General features: G+C 42.2%; 1 protein-coding gene and 1 long non-coding RNA gene across 3 annotated transcripts in view; one reads left to right on the plus strand and one right to left on the minus strand.

Annotated features, from left to right (window-relative positions):
• The first annotated feature begins 41 nt into the window (after nucleotides 1-41).
• LOC139178854 (uncharacterized) lies at nucleotides 42-12,572 on the plus strand. The gene is made up of 4 exons (XR_011563301.1): nucleotides 42-441; nucleotides 5,622-5,891; nucleotides 9,806-9,927; nucleotides 10,261-12,572. It is a non-coding gene; the product is annotated as an uncharacterized lncRNA (long non-coding RNA).
• Nucleotides 12,573-12,663: 91 nt separating this feature from the next.
• Nucleotides 12,664-19,640, minus strand: part of E2F3 (E2F transcription factor 3) — an 84,555-nt gene continuing 77,578 nt past the window's right edge. For both annotated transcript variants that reach the window (XM_070777648.1, XM_019986117.2), the window contains exons 5-7: nucleotides 19,453-19,567; nucleotides 17,597-17,732; nucleotides 12,664-16,251 (exon numbers count right to left, since the gene is read on the minus strand). In XM_070777648.1, the coding sequence (XP_070633749.1) occupies nucleotides 15,989-16,251; nucleotides 17,597-17,732; nucleotides 19,453-19,567 (514 nt within the window). In that variant the 3' untranslated portion in view covers nucleotides 12,664-15,988. The remainder of the gene's footprint in view (nucleotides 16,252-17,596; nucleotides 17,733-19,452; nucleotides 19,568-19,640) is intronic.

Raw genomic sequence — 19,640 nt, forward strand, 5'->3', positions numbered from 1 at the left:
CCAACCAATGGGGGAGCAGGAGCATTAACGGTCGCTAGTTGACAGTTGCTCACTACTGGTCGCTTGCTTGGGGGAGGGGCCGATGTGAACACCAACCAACGGCCGCTATAACTCGTACCCGCCACAACTGGTGCCCATCTCGCCACCACAGTACCCTGAGCTGAAAGGTGTGACTCCAGAAAGCTGCCATGTCCGAAGAAGTAACCGCCGCTCCAGCAATGTCATCCTCCAGTCCCCAGTGGAGTGAGGCTTGCAGGCGGCAGAGATCATGAAGGCCACGCAGAGGCAGTTGACACACCCGTTAACCAGGATCACTGCCTGAGGCGGCGGGAACCGTGGGCTCAGCCTTTCCCTGGCCCCACCAGTCACCTCGCGACCAACAAGGCGGTCTGGGAGCTGGCACCTCCAGAGTGGAGCTCCCGTGTGCCAGTTTGTACAGCGGTGGGTAGTGGGAGCAGCCGCCTAATGGGCTAGGCGCAACTGGGCTCAGAGAGGTGCGATGAATCAGCCCCTGCCTCAACAGAGAGCACTAGCTAGTCCAGGGAGGGAAGAGGGAAGGGATCATCACACCTCGGGTTTGGGCTGGGGAGCCACCGCTACAATCATATGATTTGATTCTCACATTCGTTCCATTCCAGCCTTCCTGTTAAGAAGTTTCGAAAGAAACAGCACATATCATCAATCTCGTACCGTTCAAAGCATAATGAAAGCCAAGCGCTCAATGATGCAATGTGTTGTCAAAACAGCTCCGGGCATTTTTTTTAAATTGAAGTATAGTTGATTTAAATATGGTGTACCTTTCAGGTGGAGAAGACCATAATTCAAAAAGATACAGGCACCTTCATGTTCATTGCAGCACTATTTACAATAGCCAAGACATAAAAGCAACCTAAATGTCCATTGTAAATAGTCATTGACAGATAGATGGATAAAGATGTGGTATATGTATACAGGAGCTTCCAAGGTGGCGCTAGTGACAAAGAATCCACCTGCTAATGCGGGAGACTTAAGAGAGGAGAATTTGATCCCTGGGTCAGAGCGATCCCCTGGAAGAGGGTATGGTAACCCACTCCAATATTCTTGCCTGGAGAATCCCATGGACAGAGGAGCTTGGCAGGCTACAGTACTTAGGGTTGCACAGGGTCGGACACATCTGAAACAACTTAACACACATACGGATATATACAGGCTTTTTTTTTTTTTTTAACGGGCTTAAACTGTTCTCCATAAAACCATCTTAAAACATATGCTATGGGACTTCCCTGTGGCCAGGTGGTTAAGAATCTGCCTGCCAATGCAGGGTAAGTGGGTTCGATCCCTGGTCCAGGAAGATCCGACATCCTGAAGAGCAACTAAGCCCAAGTACCACAGCTATTGAAGCCTGAGTGCTCTAGAGCTTTGCAACAAGAGAAGTCACTGCAATGAGAAGTCCATGAACCACAACTAAAGAGTAGCCCCAGGTCGCCACAACCAGAAAAAGCTCATGCATAGCAATGAAGACCTGGCACAGTGCCCGCCGCCCCCTCCAAAAACTATGCTGTATTCCTCAGATCTACAAATGTAATGATTCTAGAAGCCCTTTGTTTGGGGGTATAGTGTATAGTGTATTAGTCACTCAGTCGTGTCTGACTCTCTGCAACCCCATGGACTCTAGCCCGCCAGGCTCCTCTGTCCATGGAATTCTCCAGGCAAGAATACTAGAGTGGATTGCATTCCCTTCTTCAGGGTATATTCCCAACCCAGTAATCAAACCTGGGTCTCCTGCATTGGAGGCAGATTCTTTACTGTCTGAGCCATCAGGGAAGCCATGTTTGGCGGTGGCAGGGCTAAAAAGTGAGTTAAAGTAAGAGAGAGTTGCTGAGATCAAGACGAGAACTGAGAAAAGAGTCTTTGTAATTATAACTGAATCTGTTCAATAAACATGGATAGCATTAGAATTTTCCTGAACCATCTGGAAAATCTCCTTAATTACACAGCTATATAAGTTTAGGAGGTTACATTGAAACCACTATATTTTTGATAATTGAAACAATAGGAACTTTATTATGTACGTAACACTAAGAGTTGAGGCTTTCTATGTGATGTTCATTTAGCATCTCCCCAGCTTCTCCAGAGTAGCAGCTCTAAGTGGTACATAAAAAAATGGAGAAAGGCCAGAGAGTGGTCCCCATTTCCTTTTTTGTTTTTTAATCATTATTGTATTTGTTACAATATCGCTTCTGTTTTATATTTTGGTTTTTTGGCTCTGAGACATGTGGGATCTTAGGTCCCTGACCAGGGATTGAACCTGCAACGCCTGCATTGGAAGGCAAAGTCTTAACCACTACCAGGGAGGTAGCCCCCTTTTCTTTGTCTATTATCATATCACCTTTTTACCCTAGAAAAAAAATGCTGCTGCTGCTGCTAAGTCGCTTCAGTTGTGTCCGACTCTGTACGACCACATAGACAGAGGCCCACCAGATTCCCCCATCCTTGGGATTCTCCAGGCAAGAACACTGGAGTGGGTTGCCATTTCCTTCTCCAATGCATTAAAGTGAAAACTGAAAGGGAAGTCGCTCAGTCGTGTCCGACTCTTCGTGACCCCATGGACTGCAGCCCACCAGGATCCTCCATCTATGGGGTTTTCCAGGCAAGAGTACTGGAGTGGGGTGCCATTGCCTTCTCCAGAAAGGAAAATAGTCATCCTAAAACAAAAGTTTTCATAAGTGACATAGCATTAGTACTATCTATTTCAGTTATGTCAAACAATCATATATATATATATATATATAAAGACAAAATTGTGATTTCACCAGAAACAAATTACCTCTGTGATTTTCAGAAGCTAGATAGCTGGGGCGGTGGAGGAACCTGGCTAGTCTGGTTTCAAGCTGGAGCTGGGTTGTCTCCATCTCTATTTCTAGGCACACGGGGCTACACAGGGCAGGGAGTCGGCTCAGCAGAACCTTGGATTAGGTTCTAAGGGTCCTGGGTTGAGAAAGGGTGACCAGAAAAGATCTTGGGATGGCCAGAAACTAGGTATGGCTGGAAGTGAGGGAGAAGATCCCAGGAGGGAGAGGGCTTCCAGTCTGAAGAGGGCAAGAAGAGGTGCAAAAATCTCCTGAGAGCACCGGGTAGGCGGCAGGTAGGTCACTGTCGCTGGTCTGTTTGGGAAGCACAAGCTTAAGGGGAGAGCCAGAGAGGGGGATGCAGGGAGTCCGGGTGCTTCCAGATGATCAGGAAGACTTAAGCCAAAGGGACCTTGCACAGCTGTAGAGAATTGGGGAGAGAAAATTTTAAGGTCGGTGCAGCCAAGAGCCAGAAGCCAAGGGGTGCAGGCAGTGTGGGTCGGACTTAGGCGTGGCTGGCTGGTACTAGGTGGGAGATACTGATTTGGAATTTTCCAGTCTTGCCCTCCTTGGGGAGAATCACAGAAGGAAGGAGCCAGGATGGCCTAGGCTCTGCAGCTGCCTCTGCTTTATTGACTATGCCAAAGCCTTTGACTGTGTGGATCACAATAAACTGTGGAAAATTCTGAAAGAGATGGGAATACCAGACCACCTGACCTGCCTCTTGAGAAATTTGTATGCAGGTCAGGAAGCAACAGTTAGAACTGGACATGGAACAACAGACTGGTTCCAAATAGGAAAAGGAGTACATCAAGGCTGTATATTGTCACCCTGCTTATTTAACTTCTATGCAGAGTACATCATGAGAAATGCTGGGCTGGAAGAAGCACAAGCTGAAATCAAGATTGCCAGGAGAAATATCAAGAACCTCAGATATGCAGATGACACCACCCTTATGGCAGAAAGTGAAGAGGAACTAAAAAGCCTCTTGATGAAAGTGAAAGAGGAGAGTGAAAAAGTTGGCTTCAAACTCAACATTCAGAAAACGAAGATCATGGCATCTGGTCCCATCACTTCATGGGAAATAGATGGGGAAACAGTGGAAACAGTGTCAGACTTTATTTTTGGGGGCTCCAAAATCACTGCAGATGGTAACTGCATCCATGACCTTGGAAGGAAAGTTATGACCAACCTAGACAGCATATTGAAAAGCAGAGACTTACTTTGCCAACAAAGGTTCGTCTAGTCAAGGCTATGGTTTTTCCAGTGGTCATGTATGGATGTGAGAGTTGGACTGTGAAGAAAGCTGAGAGTCGAAGAATTGTTGCTTTTGAACTGTGATGTTGGAGAAGACTCTTGAGAGTCCCTTGGACTGCAAGGAGATCCAACCAGTCCATTCTGAAGGAGATCAGCCCTGGGATTTCTTTGGAAGGAATGATGCTAAAGCTGAAACTCCAGTACTTTGGCCACCTCATGCGAAGAGTTGACTCACTGGAAAAGACTCTGATGCTGGGAGGGATTGGGGGCAGGAGGAGAAGGATATGACAGAGGATGAGATGGCTGGATGGCATCACTGACTCAATGGACGTGAGTCTGAGTGAACTCCAGGAGTTGGTGATAGACAGGGAGGCCTGGTGTGCTGTGATTTGTGGGGTCACAAAGAGTTGGACACGACTGAGTGACTGAACTGAACTGAACTGGTGGATGAGGTGACTGAATATGGCTGGTGTAGGACTTTGATGCTAGTCTATCCTGGATCCGCCAGCAACTGGGTCCTGGTGCCTGTAGCAGAGGTGAAGGAGACCCTGCACCTTCTAAATAACAAAGGTAGGGTACAGGATAAGGGGGTATAAAAGTAAAGAGCTAGTTTTTTTCTGTGTCTAGGGAAAAGGAACTTGTTTCTTTTGTTTTGAGTATTATGGGAGAAATGGAAAAAGAGCTAGTAGGCACTGTCAAGAAGAACAACTCGTAATTAGCAACCAGATGAGTGTTGAGAGACTGTTGTGTGTTGTGGGTGACTTGGAGACTCTTAATGTGTGTGTATGTGTGGGTAGTTTGCACTGGACTAAAGAAGAGGCCACACTGAACTTGTAGGTGGTAGGGAATTGGGGCTTGATGATGAATATTGGTTGACTACTTTGGAGGAAACGTGAGACTTCAGTGACGAAATCCACACCACTGCAGCTTTACTCAATTATAGGGTTTCTAATTTTTGAAACATAAGCAGTGAAATGAAAACGTGTCAGAAATAACTTTTAGATGCTTCTAGACCTTCATGTGTTAAGCCAAATGTTGATAATACCTAAAAATCTATTTTGAAAGCAAAGAAGAGGAAGAAACTAAACAAAGGATAAAAGTGTATAGATTATATAGAATTTTCCCTCAAAGTACAATAAGTGGGGGAAAAAAGGATCAGAGAACCGAAGAAGGTTGTAAAATGAGTTGAATGGCTCTTTCCAGAGGATAGTCAATGCAATACTGTTTGATTGTCTCTGCTCTTTCATTAGTGCATACTGTGAGAGTCAGAATTGGAATATTAAGGTCTAAGACGCGAAATACTAACTCTGGGTCGTAAGGGGGGATTTGGGCTCAGGGTTGGGAGGTCAGTGCTGGGTCAGTAGGCATCTGAATCAAGTTCACACTGGTTGTGATCTTCTGACAAAGAACAGGCCTGAAGGAAGAAAGAAGATAAGGCAAAGATGATATGATATGGGCTGTGAAATTTGGAGGTGAGACAGAGGCAAGAGAGAATAAATCAGCAAGAATGGCTTAAAAAATCCTTTCTTGTTCCAGTTTTTGCTGAGTATCTTCATGAAATTACTACAAAAGGGGCAAGGCCCACAGTTCAGTACCAGTGGTGGTTCCTGCTCTCACCGACTCTACCCTGTTGGCACCCGTCCACAAGCAGGTTGTGCCTGGGGCCTTTGAAAAGGTAACTGAACCCAGCTGGACAAGGGGCCTGGAGGAAAAGCAGTTTTAATCGAGGGCAGTTCGTGGAACTCTGTCTGCACACATCAGCACTTCAAAGAAGGGCTAGGCAGAGCATGCCATCGTCCTGCTGAGGTGAAACTAATTTTTTCTGTCTACTTGTTTCTCTCCCAAGCATTCTGTTTCTGATTTAATTCTTGGCTTTAAAAAATAATGAATTGTAAAGCTTTGCCTTTCTCTTAATTCTACCCAATTCCCTATTTTTATCTATCAGAAGGCTTTATTGTAGTGTGCAGCATAGAAAAAAAAAAAGATAATTCAATCTATGGTGGGTTAGCAATATATCAGGTATTAATCTATCATATTTGGTACTCTAAAGAGCAGTTGTCCCCCTTCCCAGGTGGCTCAGCTGGTAAAGAATCTGCCAGCATTGCAGGAGACCAGGATTTGATCCCTGGGTGGGGAAGATCCCCTGGAGAAGGAAATGGCAACCCACTCCAGTCTTCTTGCCGGGAGAATCCCATGGACAGAGAAGCCTGGCGGGCAACAGCCCATGGGGTCGCAAAAGAGTCAGACATGACTTAGTGAATAAACCACCGTAAAGATCAGTTGGTTGTCGCAGAACATACCAATCCGTTGCCTTTATCCTTCTGACATTTTCAGGCCCAACCTCAAAATTTAAGAAAAAAATTGTGTAATTATTTTACAAAGTATTATGTGCAGGGTGAATGTAAGGTTGATGATTAATAATAAAATGACTACCTATGAACTCACTACCTACTTTTAAGAATAAAGGACCATTACTATCATATCAAACTGGCCAACTTATCAAAACGGTTTTCACAAATCATGCTTTTGGTGTTGTATCTCAAAGCCATAACCAAGCCAAAGGGGACCTAGATTTTCTTATATTCTATCTTCTAGAAGTTTTATGGTTTTGTGTTTTATGGATTTGTGCTGTTGCTGCTGCTAAGTTGCTTCAGTCATGTCCAACTCTGTGTGACCCCATAGGCGGCAGCCCACCAGGCTCTCCTGTCCCTGGGATTCTCCAGGCAAGAATACTGGAGTGGGTTGCCATTTGCTTCTCCAATGCATGAATGTGAAAAGTGAAAGTGAAATCGCTCAGTTGTGTCTGACTCTTAGTGACCCCATGGACTGCAGCCCACCAGGCTCCTCTGTCCATGGAATTTTCCAGGCAAGAGTACTGGAGTGGGGTGCCATTGCCTTCTCCAATACATTAGGCCTATAATTAATTTGGAGTTAATCTTCGTGAAAAGGGTGAAAACTGTGTCTAGATTTTTTTTTTTTTTTTTTGCATGTAGATGTCCAATTGTTGTAGCACCATTTGTTGAAAAGACTGTCCTTTATCCATTGAATTGCCTTTGTTACTTTCTCAGTGATGACTTGACTACATTTTTTTGGTTCTACTTCTCGACTCTCTTTTCTGTTTCACAGATGAGTTTGTCTATTCTTTTACCGGTGTCATACTGACTTAGTCACTATGGCTTTATAGTATTTCTTCAAGTTGGGTAGTATCAGTCTTCCAACTGTGTTCTCCAGTTTTGGGTTGGCTATGCTGGGAATTTTCTCTTTCCATATAAAATTTAGAATCTCTTTGTTGATATCCACAAAATAATTTGCTGAAATTTTAATTTGGGATTGAATCTGTAGGTCAAATTGGAGACAACTGATCCCTTTACAATTTTTTGTCTTATCCATGGACACAGAATAGCCTTCTATCTATATAGATCTTTGACTTCTTTCATCAGAGCTTCACAGTTCTCCTCATGTAGATCTCATACATATTTTACTAGGTTAATGCCTAAGTGTCTGCTTCTGGGGGGCACTAATTCAAATAGTGTTGCTCTATCTGAAATTAATACAGTGAATCCACTTGGCTTTGGTTAGTATTTTCATGGCATATCTTTCTCCATTCTTTTACATTTAATTTAGCTGTCTTTGTATTTAAAGTAGATATCTTATAAATAACATATAGTTGGCTGTCTGTTTTTTTTTTTTTTTTTGGTGTTTTAAAGGCCAGATTTGGAGGTGATGGCCAGTGCTTTCATTCATTCCATTGCGTAGAAGGCAGCCACGTGCCGTGTCTCACTGCAAGGGCGGCAGGGAAGTGCAGTCCAGCTGTGTGGCCAGGAAGCAGGGAGGTACAGGTTGTGATATGTGTCTGTGTCACAAAGGGTTGCACACATGTGTGAGAATATTCTTGAAGTGAGTGAGGTCAGCAAGGGCTTGGTCTTTATACTGAAGTTATCTTTTTGTTAAAAAATTGTGTTGCAGAACTCTGCACCTCCCCTGTGTAGTGTCAGCATCTCCAGATAAGGCTAGAAGGATGTATTTTGCCCACCTGTTCTAGTTGCTTCTGGAGGTGGTGTGGCAGAGTGAAAAAACATTGGCGTCAAGTGTCCTTGGGTTCAAATTCCCAGTTTGCCACTTATTAACCCTGTGAATTTGAGCAAATCACCTAAGCTCTTGGAGTCTCGGTTTCTTTATTGTTAAATGGGGGGCAGAAAGAAACTAGGTAAAGCAGTCAATTATGGAGGTGCTCCTATGTGACACGCTCTGGTCAATTGGGAAATAGCGGAGATCTGCTAGTGTTGGAGGGTTTCCTGTGAAGACGTGGGTCGCAGTGGCTCACCATGGGGGCGGGGGCACTGGCAGCAGCAGTCCTGGGAAGTGCCCCTTGGTCTGAGCCCTGCTCGAGTTTGTAATTCACTCTGAGTTATTGATTTTCACATTGTTCAGTCTTTTTCTTGTTTTGAGGACAGGGGTGACAGCTTCCATACTCTACATGTTGGACCAGAAACCACCCACCACCTCTTTTTGTACAACCTGTGAGCTAAAAACAGTTTTTACATTCTTAAAATGGTTGAGAAAAGTCAAAAGAAGAATATTATTTCATGACAAGTGAGAAATACATGAAAATCAAATTTTAGCATCCCTAATTCTTATTGGAGCACTGCCATGCTACTCATTTATTTACTGACTGTTTATGGCTGCTTTCTTGGTACAGAGTTAAGTAGTTTTGACAGAGACCTTATGGCCCACAATGCCTAAAATATTTATTATCTGGATCCCTCAAAATGTATTTATATTTTCCATCTCCTTTTCTCTCTGTGCTATACTCTGGGTAATTTCGTCATACCAATTCATTTCGGTCTCTTTAGCTGTATCTAAACTGCTGGTTTAGCCATCATTTCTTTTCTCCAACAATTATATTTTTAATTCCTAACATTTTATTCTTTTCCAAGTCTCTGGGGGCAGTTTTGATCATTTCTTCTTGGTCACTCGTTTCTGTAGTACTTCTTCTTAAACACTTCATACATATTTATCTTATATACTGTATCTGGTAATTCCATTATTTGAATTCTTTGAGCTCTAAATCTGATGTTTTCTGCTTCTGTTATCAATGCTGGTTTGTTTCCTTTTGTGTTTGTTGACCTTTCACTGTGATCTTATATTAGGGGCTTCCCTGGCGGCTCAGATGGTAAAGACTCTGCCTGCAATGCAGGAGACCCAGGTTCAATTTCTGGGTTGGGAAGATCCCCTGGAGAAGGGAACGGCATCCCACTCCAGTATTCTTGCCTAGAGAATTCCATGGAAAGAGGAGACTGGGGGACCTACAGTTAACAGGATCACAAAGAATCGAACACAACAGAGTGACTAACACTCTATTTGGTAGTCTGTGGTCCTATGTGGTCTTGTCCAGAATATGGATGAGTTTGCTCTGCTGAAAGCCAGAGAGATGACTCTGAGCTGGAGCACTAGAGCCTTCTTCCAGTTTATCTGGTTTAATCTGAATCTTAGGTTTAGTTCTTCAGGCTTTCTTTGTTGGCCCGAGACAATTTTTCTCAATGCCAGCAACAGTATTTGAAATGCAACTGGTAGCCAACCTTAGGCTTATCTGTCTTTACTGTTTACATGCTCTTCAACCTTTCTTTTTAGCTCAGTTCTTTTTTATTCTTCTGGCCCATGGGAATTTCTTGTAATCTCAGCAGTATAATAAAAAATTTTTTTCTGTTTTTCTGAAACAGGAGGGTTTCCTGGCCATTTAATCTGCCATACTGCCAGAGCAGGAGTCCTATCCAATTCTTTCTTCTTCACTTGGAAATAACTTTGCCCCCCTGTTGCTGGTTTAGCTCCTTCTCAGGACCAGGTAAGGGAATCATTTCTATGCTTTCTATTGTCTCCTTTTCATTGTTGCACCCCTATGCCTGTCCCTGTCTTTAGTACTCACTTTATTCCTTTGATAGATAACCAAACTTTGAGTCAATGGTGATAGTACCTTCTCTTTGACTAAAGAACAGCTGTACTTTGGTTTCTTGCCAAGGGTAGGATTTGGTTGTGGCTCTTTTCAAGCATCTTGGGTCTCGTTCTGCTTCTTCCCATTTCTAAGCACATACAACCTCTCTTCCCATACCTAACCCATTGAAACATGCTCTCTTTGTTGACATGGTTTAATTTTTACTTACTGATGTCTTTATTTCAGATCTCTCCTGTGGAATCACAGTGTTCTGTCTTGTTCCTTGGGTCTCCAGAGTATGGCTTAAAGCTAAGTGCTTTTTATCCTTTCTTCATATCACTGCCCACATACTGTTCTGTAGATTGATTAGTTACTTCTGCAGCTAATGCCATCAGTTACAAATGGCTTTATATGCAGAGATAAGGCAGATGAAAATCCATTGTAAACTGTAAAGCCCTGTACAATGCTAAGGGTTGTTCAAGGCTGAGACACAGTTTAATTTAGGTTTCAGCTGAGGCAACTGTTCCTGAATTTGATTATGCAGAAAAAAAGTCTTAAAGGCTTCTGGAGCTGAAAAGTAGTCTGTACAGGAAGAGAAGTTTGAGTCTTTCAAGGGGGAAATGGAACATCCTATTTAGAAGCTGTTGTGGATTCAATTCTTCCTCTGTTTAAATACAGCAAATCCATTTTTATCAAAGACTGAGGACAAAAGAACCACTGAGGAGTCCTTCAACTTAGACTTCCAATGGTTTCCATCTCTCTCAGTTTGTAACTGTGCACAAAGGCACAGAAGATAGTGATCGCATTCATCAAATATGATGGGGAAGAGTACAAGAAATTAGTGCCTGTGGACAGGATGGTCACAGAGCTTCCAGGTGAAGTTAACTCAGAAGGATGAATTAACCACGTCAGCCAGGCTGTGGTTCCAAGAGTAAAACTGAGAAGAGGCCAGTTTCTGATATATGTGTCTGAGGAGGAGGAACTAGGAGACCTTAAAATATTGCAGGAAGAGCACTGGATTAGGATTCTGGAGATGGTTTTCTTGGTGAAAAAAAAATGATGGCTGAATTGTCACATGATGAAACCAGCTCCTTGTTCAGGATCAAGTTGCTTTCCAACTCAAATCCTGTGACTCTCTGGTCATTATCAGTTGACATGGTTTTGTTCAAGTTGAAAAAGTAGGCCTTAATGAATGTTTTTGGTTTGTTTATCTGAATTTCCTGCTTAAATTAAAACATGATTCTGATTCCCTTGTTTCTGTATTCCTGATGTGTGCAGGCAGCTACTGAAATTGATGCAGGAAAGAGAAAACACACACATCCTCTGTTTTCCCTAGGAACGAACTCTGTCTTTTCTGTTGTATATACTCAAGTCCTAAAACAGCCCAACAGAAGCCCAACATGCCAGAATTTCCAGTTTTGTTTCTAAGGCACATGATAACATGGGACTTTGTCCCTTCTGTTTCCCACAACACTTTTCAGACACCCCGGCATAAGGAATTCCAGAACTTTTTGATAGTACTCTTTGCACAACAAAGTATAATAGTAATTCCTAGTGTTATAAACATTCCAGAGTATTTTAAGAAATTGTTCTATTTGTCTTTCAGTCTTTAAGTCCCAGATTTAAGGGCACAACAGAAAGCTTGCTCTTTGCATTCTGTGGATCACTGCAACTTCCTGCTGTTAATGGTATTTCTGTTAACTTCTGACTGACTCCTGGGTGATTAATTCTAAGTAGGCAGGGCAGGGATTCTCATCCGTATCCCAAGGCATGACCTACCATTTAATCTTTCCATTTTCTTTCATGATATCTGGATTGTAGTCTAGATTGGATTCAGGTGCTCCCCAGCTTCCTGGATCCTAGATGAATCCATTGGCTATTCAGGTTTGAGTTGTACCCACCCAGGCAGTCTTCTGCAAACCTTCCTGCATCCAGATGCATAGGCCCCTAAAGCTCTCTGGATCAGAATCTCTCCTCCTTGTACAGCTCTCCAATAGCAAGGCTTTTATGTTCCCTTCATTTCCATTTTTGCCTCAAAGCATCTATCCTTGTCTTCCAAACATGGCTTCAGAAGAAAAAATCATTTAAGAGCCTGTCCTCAGAATTTAATTCTAATTAAAACTTATTTCTTTCCCTACTAGACTGTAAGCTTCTTCATGCTGATAAGGATCTTTGTCTTTTTCTATCTGGACTCCAGCACTTACAACCATATCCAGCATATAGTAATCACTTCATGCTCATTCAGAGTGACTGAATGAATAAATGAACAACTACTTCACTTAAAGAACATGGAGTGAATCTAGAACAAGGGAGGCAATTACCTGTATTGAGAAATAATCTACTTGCTTCAAGCTCCTTATGAGGAAGAAAACTTGACTTGGTGTTTTCTCGGTGTACAAATCCTTCTTCCACACCTGGGGTGGCTTCTGCGGGTGATCAGAGACGTGGCAAGTTCTTTTGCTTCCTAAAGTGGCAAACACTCACAAGTGGTCAAAAAGCCTTTTGCTTAATGCTCCCCAGATTCCCAGAACAGTAAAGCATATGATGTTTTGAGTTTTTATTCAAACTTTCCCCTTAACTTAAGCATGTCTTTATAAATATAATGTAAGAGCATAAGACAATAGTAAGAAACCATTCACAAGGCTGAACTCTTAAAAAAAAATCATTTTATTGATCCTTTACCATACAAAATTTATTCAAATTACACCCATTTGAAGTGGTAAGATCACAGCTAGAGAACAGGTTACCCTGTAACAAATCTATTTACAAAATCCATCATAAAAGCTTTTTTTTTTTTTTTTACATTATATTACATATTTTCTTTTTTAAACTAGCATACAACACAAAGCTAAACTGATTAGTAGTTTGCATACTCCCAATTCTGGGAGAAATACTTCCTTTTGACAAAATCTCGTACCCCACAGGAAAAGAAATTCCCACAATCGGACAGTTGCCACCCAACTCACTCTGCAAGGCATCTTCCTTCAAATCCCTCATTTCGTACACACGAGTTGTCATGCACACACTGAGTTCTTACTTTCTTTTTCCTGAAAGCTAAAGCTTTAAATACTGCAATTGTATTTACAGATCTACACTTACAACAAAAATGAACACAAGAACCACCACAACAACAAGAACAACAACAAGAAAAAAAAAATAACACTCTTAAAAAATTACAAACCAGCTAGAAAATATTCTGGCAGTGTTTACAAATTAATTGCTATTTTGTACAAAATTGCTAGATAATGAAAATATGAGGAGACTGCGTATCAACTTAAATAAAATGATTACTACGCACAAATCTGTACATATAAACACACACCTAACACTGTTTGACAGCTCATGTGTTGCTCTTTATACAATTTACTCTCTAAGGCTCACGCAGTCATAATTCGCACACTTGTAACTTTTAGCCATTTCATGTGTGAGCTTTAATAGCAGCAACTCAATGGTACCAGGAAACCTGCATACTCAGTACTTAAAGTAACACAAATACTGTAGTACTAACCCACTTCGTGTGCCAGAAACTTATGTCAAAAAGAAAATGACTAATGCAAACAGAATACAGTATGGACGTCTACTTACTGTACACCAGTTAAGCCCATTAACTGGGAAAGCCTTATGCATGAAGGAACTTTTAAGACTTATTAGGATTCTTTTCGTTTTTTAAAACAATAAATACGGCATCACGTTACGAAAAGGTTTAACAAGAAATTCAACCAAACACACAACCACATAGCCAGGTGAGCTCAGTCTTTAGACTTTGGAAAAAAATCAGCTTTGTGCAGCTGGCAAAGAGAATTACACAAAGCTGGAAGCAGAGGCAGCTAACCAGATGAGATAAATATGGGAAATAGGGAAAAGCTTGGCATAAATGGTTTCCCATAGAGGAAAAAAACCCCACAGTGCATTTCCAGTAGGCACTTGACACAAAGCTCCCCCTCCCTCCCCCACCCAATGCTTCATCTCGGACCAGGTCCAGTGTGTGTCCAGGGGAGGAGGGCGGGGATGGAGGCCGAAGAAAAAGGAGGATAAACTGCACCTTTGTTTTTCTTCTCAAACATACACCCATGCATACCTACACAAATAGTTTAAAGTGCTGGTGTCATTTGTGTTGACCCCACCACCACTTTGCATATTGTGGAAATCTACCTAGAGTAAATCGGCTGGGGCTTTCGTAGGTTTTGTACTTTTCCTAAGGGATATAGTAAGGAATATTCCATAAGATGGTATGGAAAAGCCCAAATGAACTTTTTGGCCAACCCAGTATTTCTTTTTTCCCATCCTGTTGAATCGAGTGCCTACCATGTGCCTCCCACTGTGTCGGGCAGAACAGCAATTCAACTCAACCATTCTTGGTGTTGAGGTTTTATTTATTAGATGACTCCCTCATTCCCACAGTCATTAGCATCCAAGGAATGGATGTGAGGTACTCTGCCACATTCCCAGTGGGAGATGGCCATCTACCCCCTGGCCAATGGGAAAGCCATTCTTGGACTCAACTGGTAGGATTTTGCCACTGTCAGGAAGCCTCCGACTTGGGACGCCATTCCTGAAGAGTTAAGTGGGAGATGTCCTGGCATCCTGCCCTGCCTTTTTTCTATAGCCCCAGCTTTCCTTGGTCCAACCTGCTCCTTCACAGTGGAAGGGGGAACAGGGGGTTCTGGCCAGGACTCCTGTAGCCCCAGACACAGTGGGAGCTCCCTGCTCTCAACGGCTGAAGCGAAGTGCCACTGATAGCATGCTACTCACGACGGGGGATGTCCTTCTCCCCAGAGGCCTCTCCATCCGACCCCATCCTGAGAAGTGGTCTCCCTGAGTGCAGTGTAAGAGCCCTTTCCCCGGTCACAGGGGGCCTGGGAAGCCCAAGGGACGGAGGGATCCATCCATACCTGCTGCTTCTTGGGGGTCTGACCTGGTTCTCTCCAATGGGCCACCCCCGTCAGTGAGCTCCACTCGCTCCGAGCACCCCCTCCTGGGGAAGGAAGCGAGATGGGGCAAAGCTTCTCGCCGAGGCTATTAAGCCTTAGATCACACATGCTCTGATCAGTAGAGGTTCTCTACCTCTGCTTAAAATAATTTGAATTAGCAAAAACCGCTTCAAAGTAAACAATTAAATTGAAATGGTTGATGGGTGCCACAGGAATGCTTAAATGGCAGCTAAAAAAAAGAAAAAGAAAAAAAAAAACAATCCACAAAGAACTCCTAAGTAGGCATTTGCTATAAACTTCAAACTTACAAATACGTTGGGGGCAAGAGAGTGGGAGTGGTTTATGGAGACAGGAAAATCCACAACAGCTTAGAGGGGCAGAACTCGACTGTTCTTCTGTATCTGCGATGAGTATTGGAGAACAGTTTCTTCATCTGAAAGGCTGTGGAAGATCTCTTGGCCTCCGAGTGGGACATGCGGTCCATAGCTTAAACTGAATTATGACAGTAATTTAAATATTCCTAAGAAGAGCTGAAGAAATTCATTTCATACTTTTGCATGACTTCAAGTTTACAGTTCCTGCAGTTTCCATCCCAAATTAGCAGACCCCAAAGACATGCATTCTGCGGAGAAGGCACGGCTTGAAATGCTATTAAGGAAGATTGCTGTTTTCGAGTGGGCCAGGTGGCCAGACCCCATTCTACAGCCCATCCGTCAGGCACAGCAAGCCAATCCAGGAGGGAGGGAGGGAGGAAGAGGACGGGTGAGAGACACCTGATTGCACATTTTCTCACTTGCTGACTCATCCAGGAGATTTTGGAGCCTGGGGCAAGGCAGGGCTTTCCCAAGGGAGCCTGCAACTGTGCGTTGATAGTTTTGTTTTTTTAAATTCATTAAAATGTCAGCTTTGTTCTGAAGTCTGTAGTTTACTTCATGATACTATCTTGGAGGAAGAAGGGCGGAAGGGACAACACTGCATGACACATGTTCTGGTTCCATAATAAAAAAATATTGGTTTATAAGGGGAGTTCACACGAAGCATAATCAACTACACATGAAGTCTTCCACCAGCGGGAGCTTTTCCAAATCGTAAGCATCAAAGAGATCGCTGATGCCTTCTTCCTCCCCGAGGCTTAGGAGATAGTCTTCTTGGAGCAGGGGAGGCAGTAAGTTCACAAATGGTCCTTCTAGGTTGGAAGGAATTTGGTCCTCAGTCTGCTGTAAAAGGTTGGCCGGGGAGGCCAGAGGAGAAAGGTTTGCCATAGAAATCGAGCAATCACTATGTCCTGAGTTGGTTGAAGCCAAGTCTGAGAAGAAAGAAAAAGGTGGTGGAAACAAGAAAATGAGTCAGGTAAAAATCTAATCTGGAGGAAGCATATACACGTTGCTGTCATAGAAGCATTCATTCTTTTGCTAAGGACAATTAGATGACATTACGACACTGTTGTTGTTTAGTCTATAAGTCATGTTCGACTCTTGTGTCTCCATGGACTGTGGCCTGCCAGGCTCCTCTGTCCATGGGATTTCTCAGGCAAGAATACTGGAGTGGGTTGCCACTTCCTTCTCCAGGGGAACTTCACAACCCAGGGATGGAACCCACGTCTCCTGTATTGGCGGGCAGATTCTTTACCACTGAGCCACTGGGGAAACCTGCCATTATGGTATAGATCAGCTTTTATACTAACGTGCATTGTTGAGTAGGGACTCTGGTCAGCCTTTTCTTGTTCTTGTCTACTCGCTCATCTTTTAAAATATCAACTGTTAGCCAACAAGAATACAGGTAGCTTCAAAGATTAGAGACTAACAAGTTCAAAAACAAGTTTCTAATACCAGTTAGTCATCCTTTAGGAAAAGCAAAACAAAACATGCAGACTGAAAAGTTGGCTCCCCAGTAGAGGTCACTGATTTTAGTCTTTTTTTGAACAACTAGCTTATTAAAGATAATTCTAAAAATACAAATAAAAGGACACATCTACTTTGAAGTTCTAGGGTGGGGGAAAAAAGTGGTCTTTGGTTTTACCATTTGAGGTGCCTTTTTTTTTTCTCTCAATATTAAGTCAGATCTGAATACTTAAATCACTTCTTGCTGCTATCTTGGGAGGGAGAAAAAATTAAGTACATATCTCCAATCTGAGACAACAAAAAGACTACAAAGAGCTTCCTTTGCTGTGGAGACAATGAAGGGAGGAATTAGATTTATTTTTTCTTCTCTTCCCTTATTCTCTCCCCATCACACTGGGGGGAAAAATTAAGATAAAACTTCTTGGGCAAAAGGCTTCCTTCTCCCAACTTTTTTTCAGTTCCCTCTCCAATGATCAGTGATATCACTCAGAGGTATGTGGCCAAGTATAGCTGGTGATTCAGCTGGACAGCTATCACACCTCCACTCTTCACTTTTGCTGGTTTTCCAAAACACTGCAAAGAAACAGTTTCTGCCAATAGCAAAAGCCTGAGGGGACTCCATTAAGTGGGTGGAGGAGCCATTTGCCCAAGATCATTATTTTCTTCTGAAAACTATTCGGAATTTTTTTTAATGTAACATTAATGATAGAAATTTTTGTTTCTTGCCAAGACTTGTGATTCTGATACAGGATCCTTCTAGTTACCTTCATTTTTAACATAGTTTCCAAATGACAAAAGTGGCATTTTTACCTTTGGAAGTGGGTTTAGGGATATTCCCATTGTGGTCTTGGTTGTTTGTTTTCATTGGACTGTGTGTTTCAGTCTCTTCTGGACACAAATAAACCTCAATGGGTCCTTGGGTACTTGCCAAATGTATTTGTAGGCTCTATGAATAGAAGTGAGAAAAGTTCAAACTGGAAGCTGTTTTGTAATTTTCATGGAAAAATGGAAAGGGTAATTTTCATTGTTGCTTTTGCTTCTCCACTGGTAGTCTATCTCAGTCAATGACTGTCAACCTCTAGAGCAGGGGTCAGCAAACTACAGCCCGAAGGGAAATCCTGTCCACCAACTGGCTTTGTAAATAAAGTTTTATTGGGAAAAGTTATACCTATTCTCATTGCTTATATGTTGCCTCTGGCTTCTTCTTCTTCTTTTTTTTTTAATGCTATAACGGTAGGACTGTGCAGTTGAGTAGTCCCAACAGACTACAGGGCTCACACAGCCAACAATATTTACTGTCTGGCTCTTTATAAAGAAAAACTTTGCTGATCCCTGCCAAGAGGAGGTGAATCTTTTAAAAAAAATTATTTCTTTTATGCAAACTATTAAAAGGTCTTTTAAATGTTCCAAATACCATATTTCTGTTACTCATTCCTGAAGAGTAGGGTTTGTTTATACTGAACTTTAATCGCCACTGCATGAATAGTAAGTAGTCTTAAGTGCTAGGAACTGAGTTTAATAAAAGAATACAGCACACTAATATTTAAAATTCTTCATCTAGGTCATAAACCTATTATGATCATTTAAGATGAGAACTCTACACTAGATGGGAGTTTGTAAATTTCATTCTTTTTATTTTGTGTGCATTCTTTTACTACATTTCTTTATCTTATAGTCTAAGCTTATATTATCAAAGTATATTTGAAAACAATCACAAAAATATGCTCCTTATAATATTCTCATCTATCAGCAAACCCAAAGTCTCATTTGATTTTATAAATGTTAATGTGTTATAAATGAATAAATTCTTTAAATGTGCTAAGACAAGGTAGGGAGCTACTTTAAAACATCTATATCTTTATTCATGGTGGGGACCATATCCAGGGTAATCAACATAAAAGTCCCCACTGGTTCAAATCAATCAGAACCACTAGATAACAAATTATGAAAAAGAGTAAACCACAAGAGGGACAGGGCCCCATATACCACTTTGTAAACTATCAACCACTTTGAGTTGAATGCCCTGGTATGTTAAAATTAGACTTTATGGACATTCAATACATAGCAAACTGTTCATACATTTTTAAGGTTAGGATTAAGTAAAACAGATGGGGAAGAACTCTCAAGCTTTCAGGAAAATATGGATTTTAACTGACGTCAATGATTCTTTAAACACTAGGCATTCCAATTTGCAGCGACACGGATGGACCCCGAGAGCGTCACACTGAGGGAACTAAGTCAGCTAGAGAAGGAAAATATCGTATGACATCCCATATATGGGGAATCTAAAAGGAAATGGTACAACTTACAAGACACAGACTCACAGACTTAGAAAATGAACTTATGGTTGTGGGGGTGGGGGGACAGCTGGGAGTTTGGAATGGTCAGGTACACACTGCTATATTTAAAATGGATAACCAACAAGGACCTACCATACAGCACACGAAACTCTGCTCAGTGTTACATGGCAGCCTGGATGGGAGGGGAGTCTGGGGGAGGACGGATACCTGTCTATATATGGCTGAGTCCCTTCACTGTTCACCTGAAACTATCATGACATAATCAGCTATGCTCCAACACAAAATAGAGTTTATAAGGAGAAAACCAAAAAACACCGGGCACTCCAAAAAGATCTCTGCAGGTGAACAGAGATGTTATCTCCTTACCTCTATTGGGTCAGGCACTTCAAGTCTTGTTTCTGGAGGGGCTTTCACAACTATAACAGTTTGGTCTTTAAGGCCACTAATTTTTCGAATATCTTGATATGTAACATAAGCTAACGTAATGAGTGTTAAGGAACTCTTCCAACTAATTGTCTCAGATGTAACCACTATGAACAGAACCAAATAGATGC

This window comes from Bos indicus, chromosome 23 (genome assembly GCF_029378745.1).
Source record: "Bos indicus isolate NIAB-ARS_2022 breed Sahiwal x Tharparkar chromosome 23, NIAB-ARS_B.indTharparkar_mat_pri_1.0, whole genome shotgun sequence".
Classification (NCBI taxonomy): Eukaryota; Metazoa; Chordata; class Mammalia; order Artiodactyla; family Bovidae; genus Bos; species Bos indicus.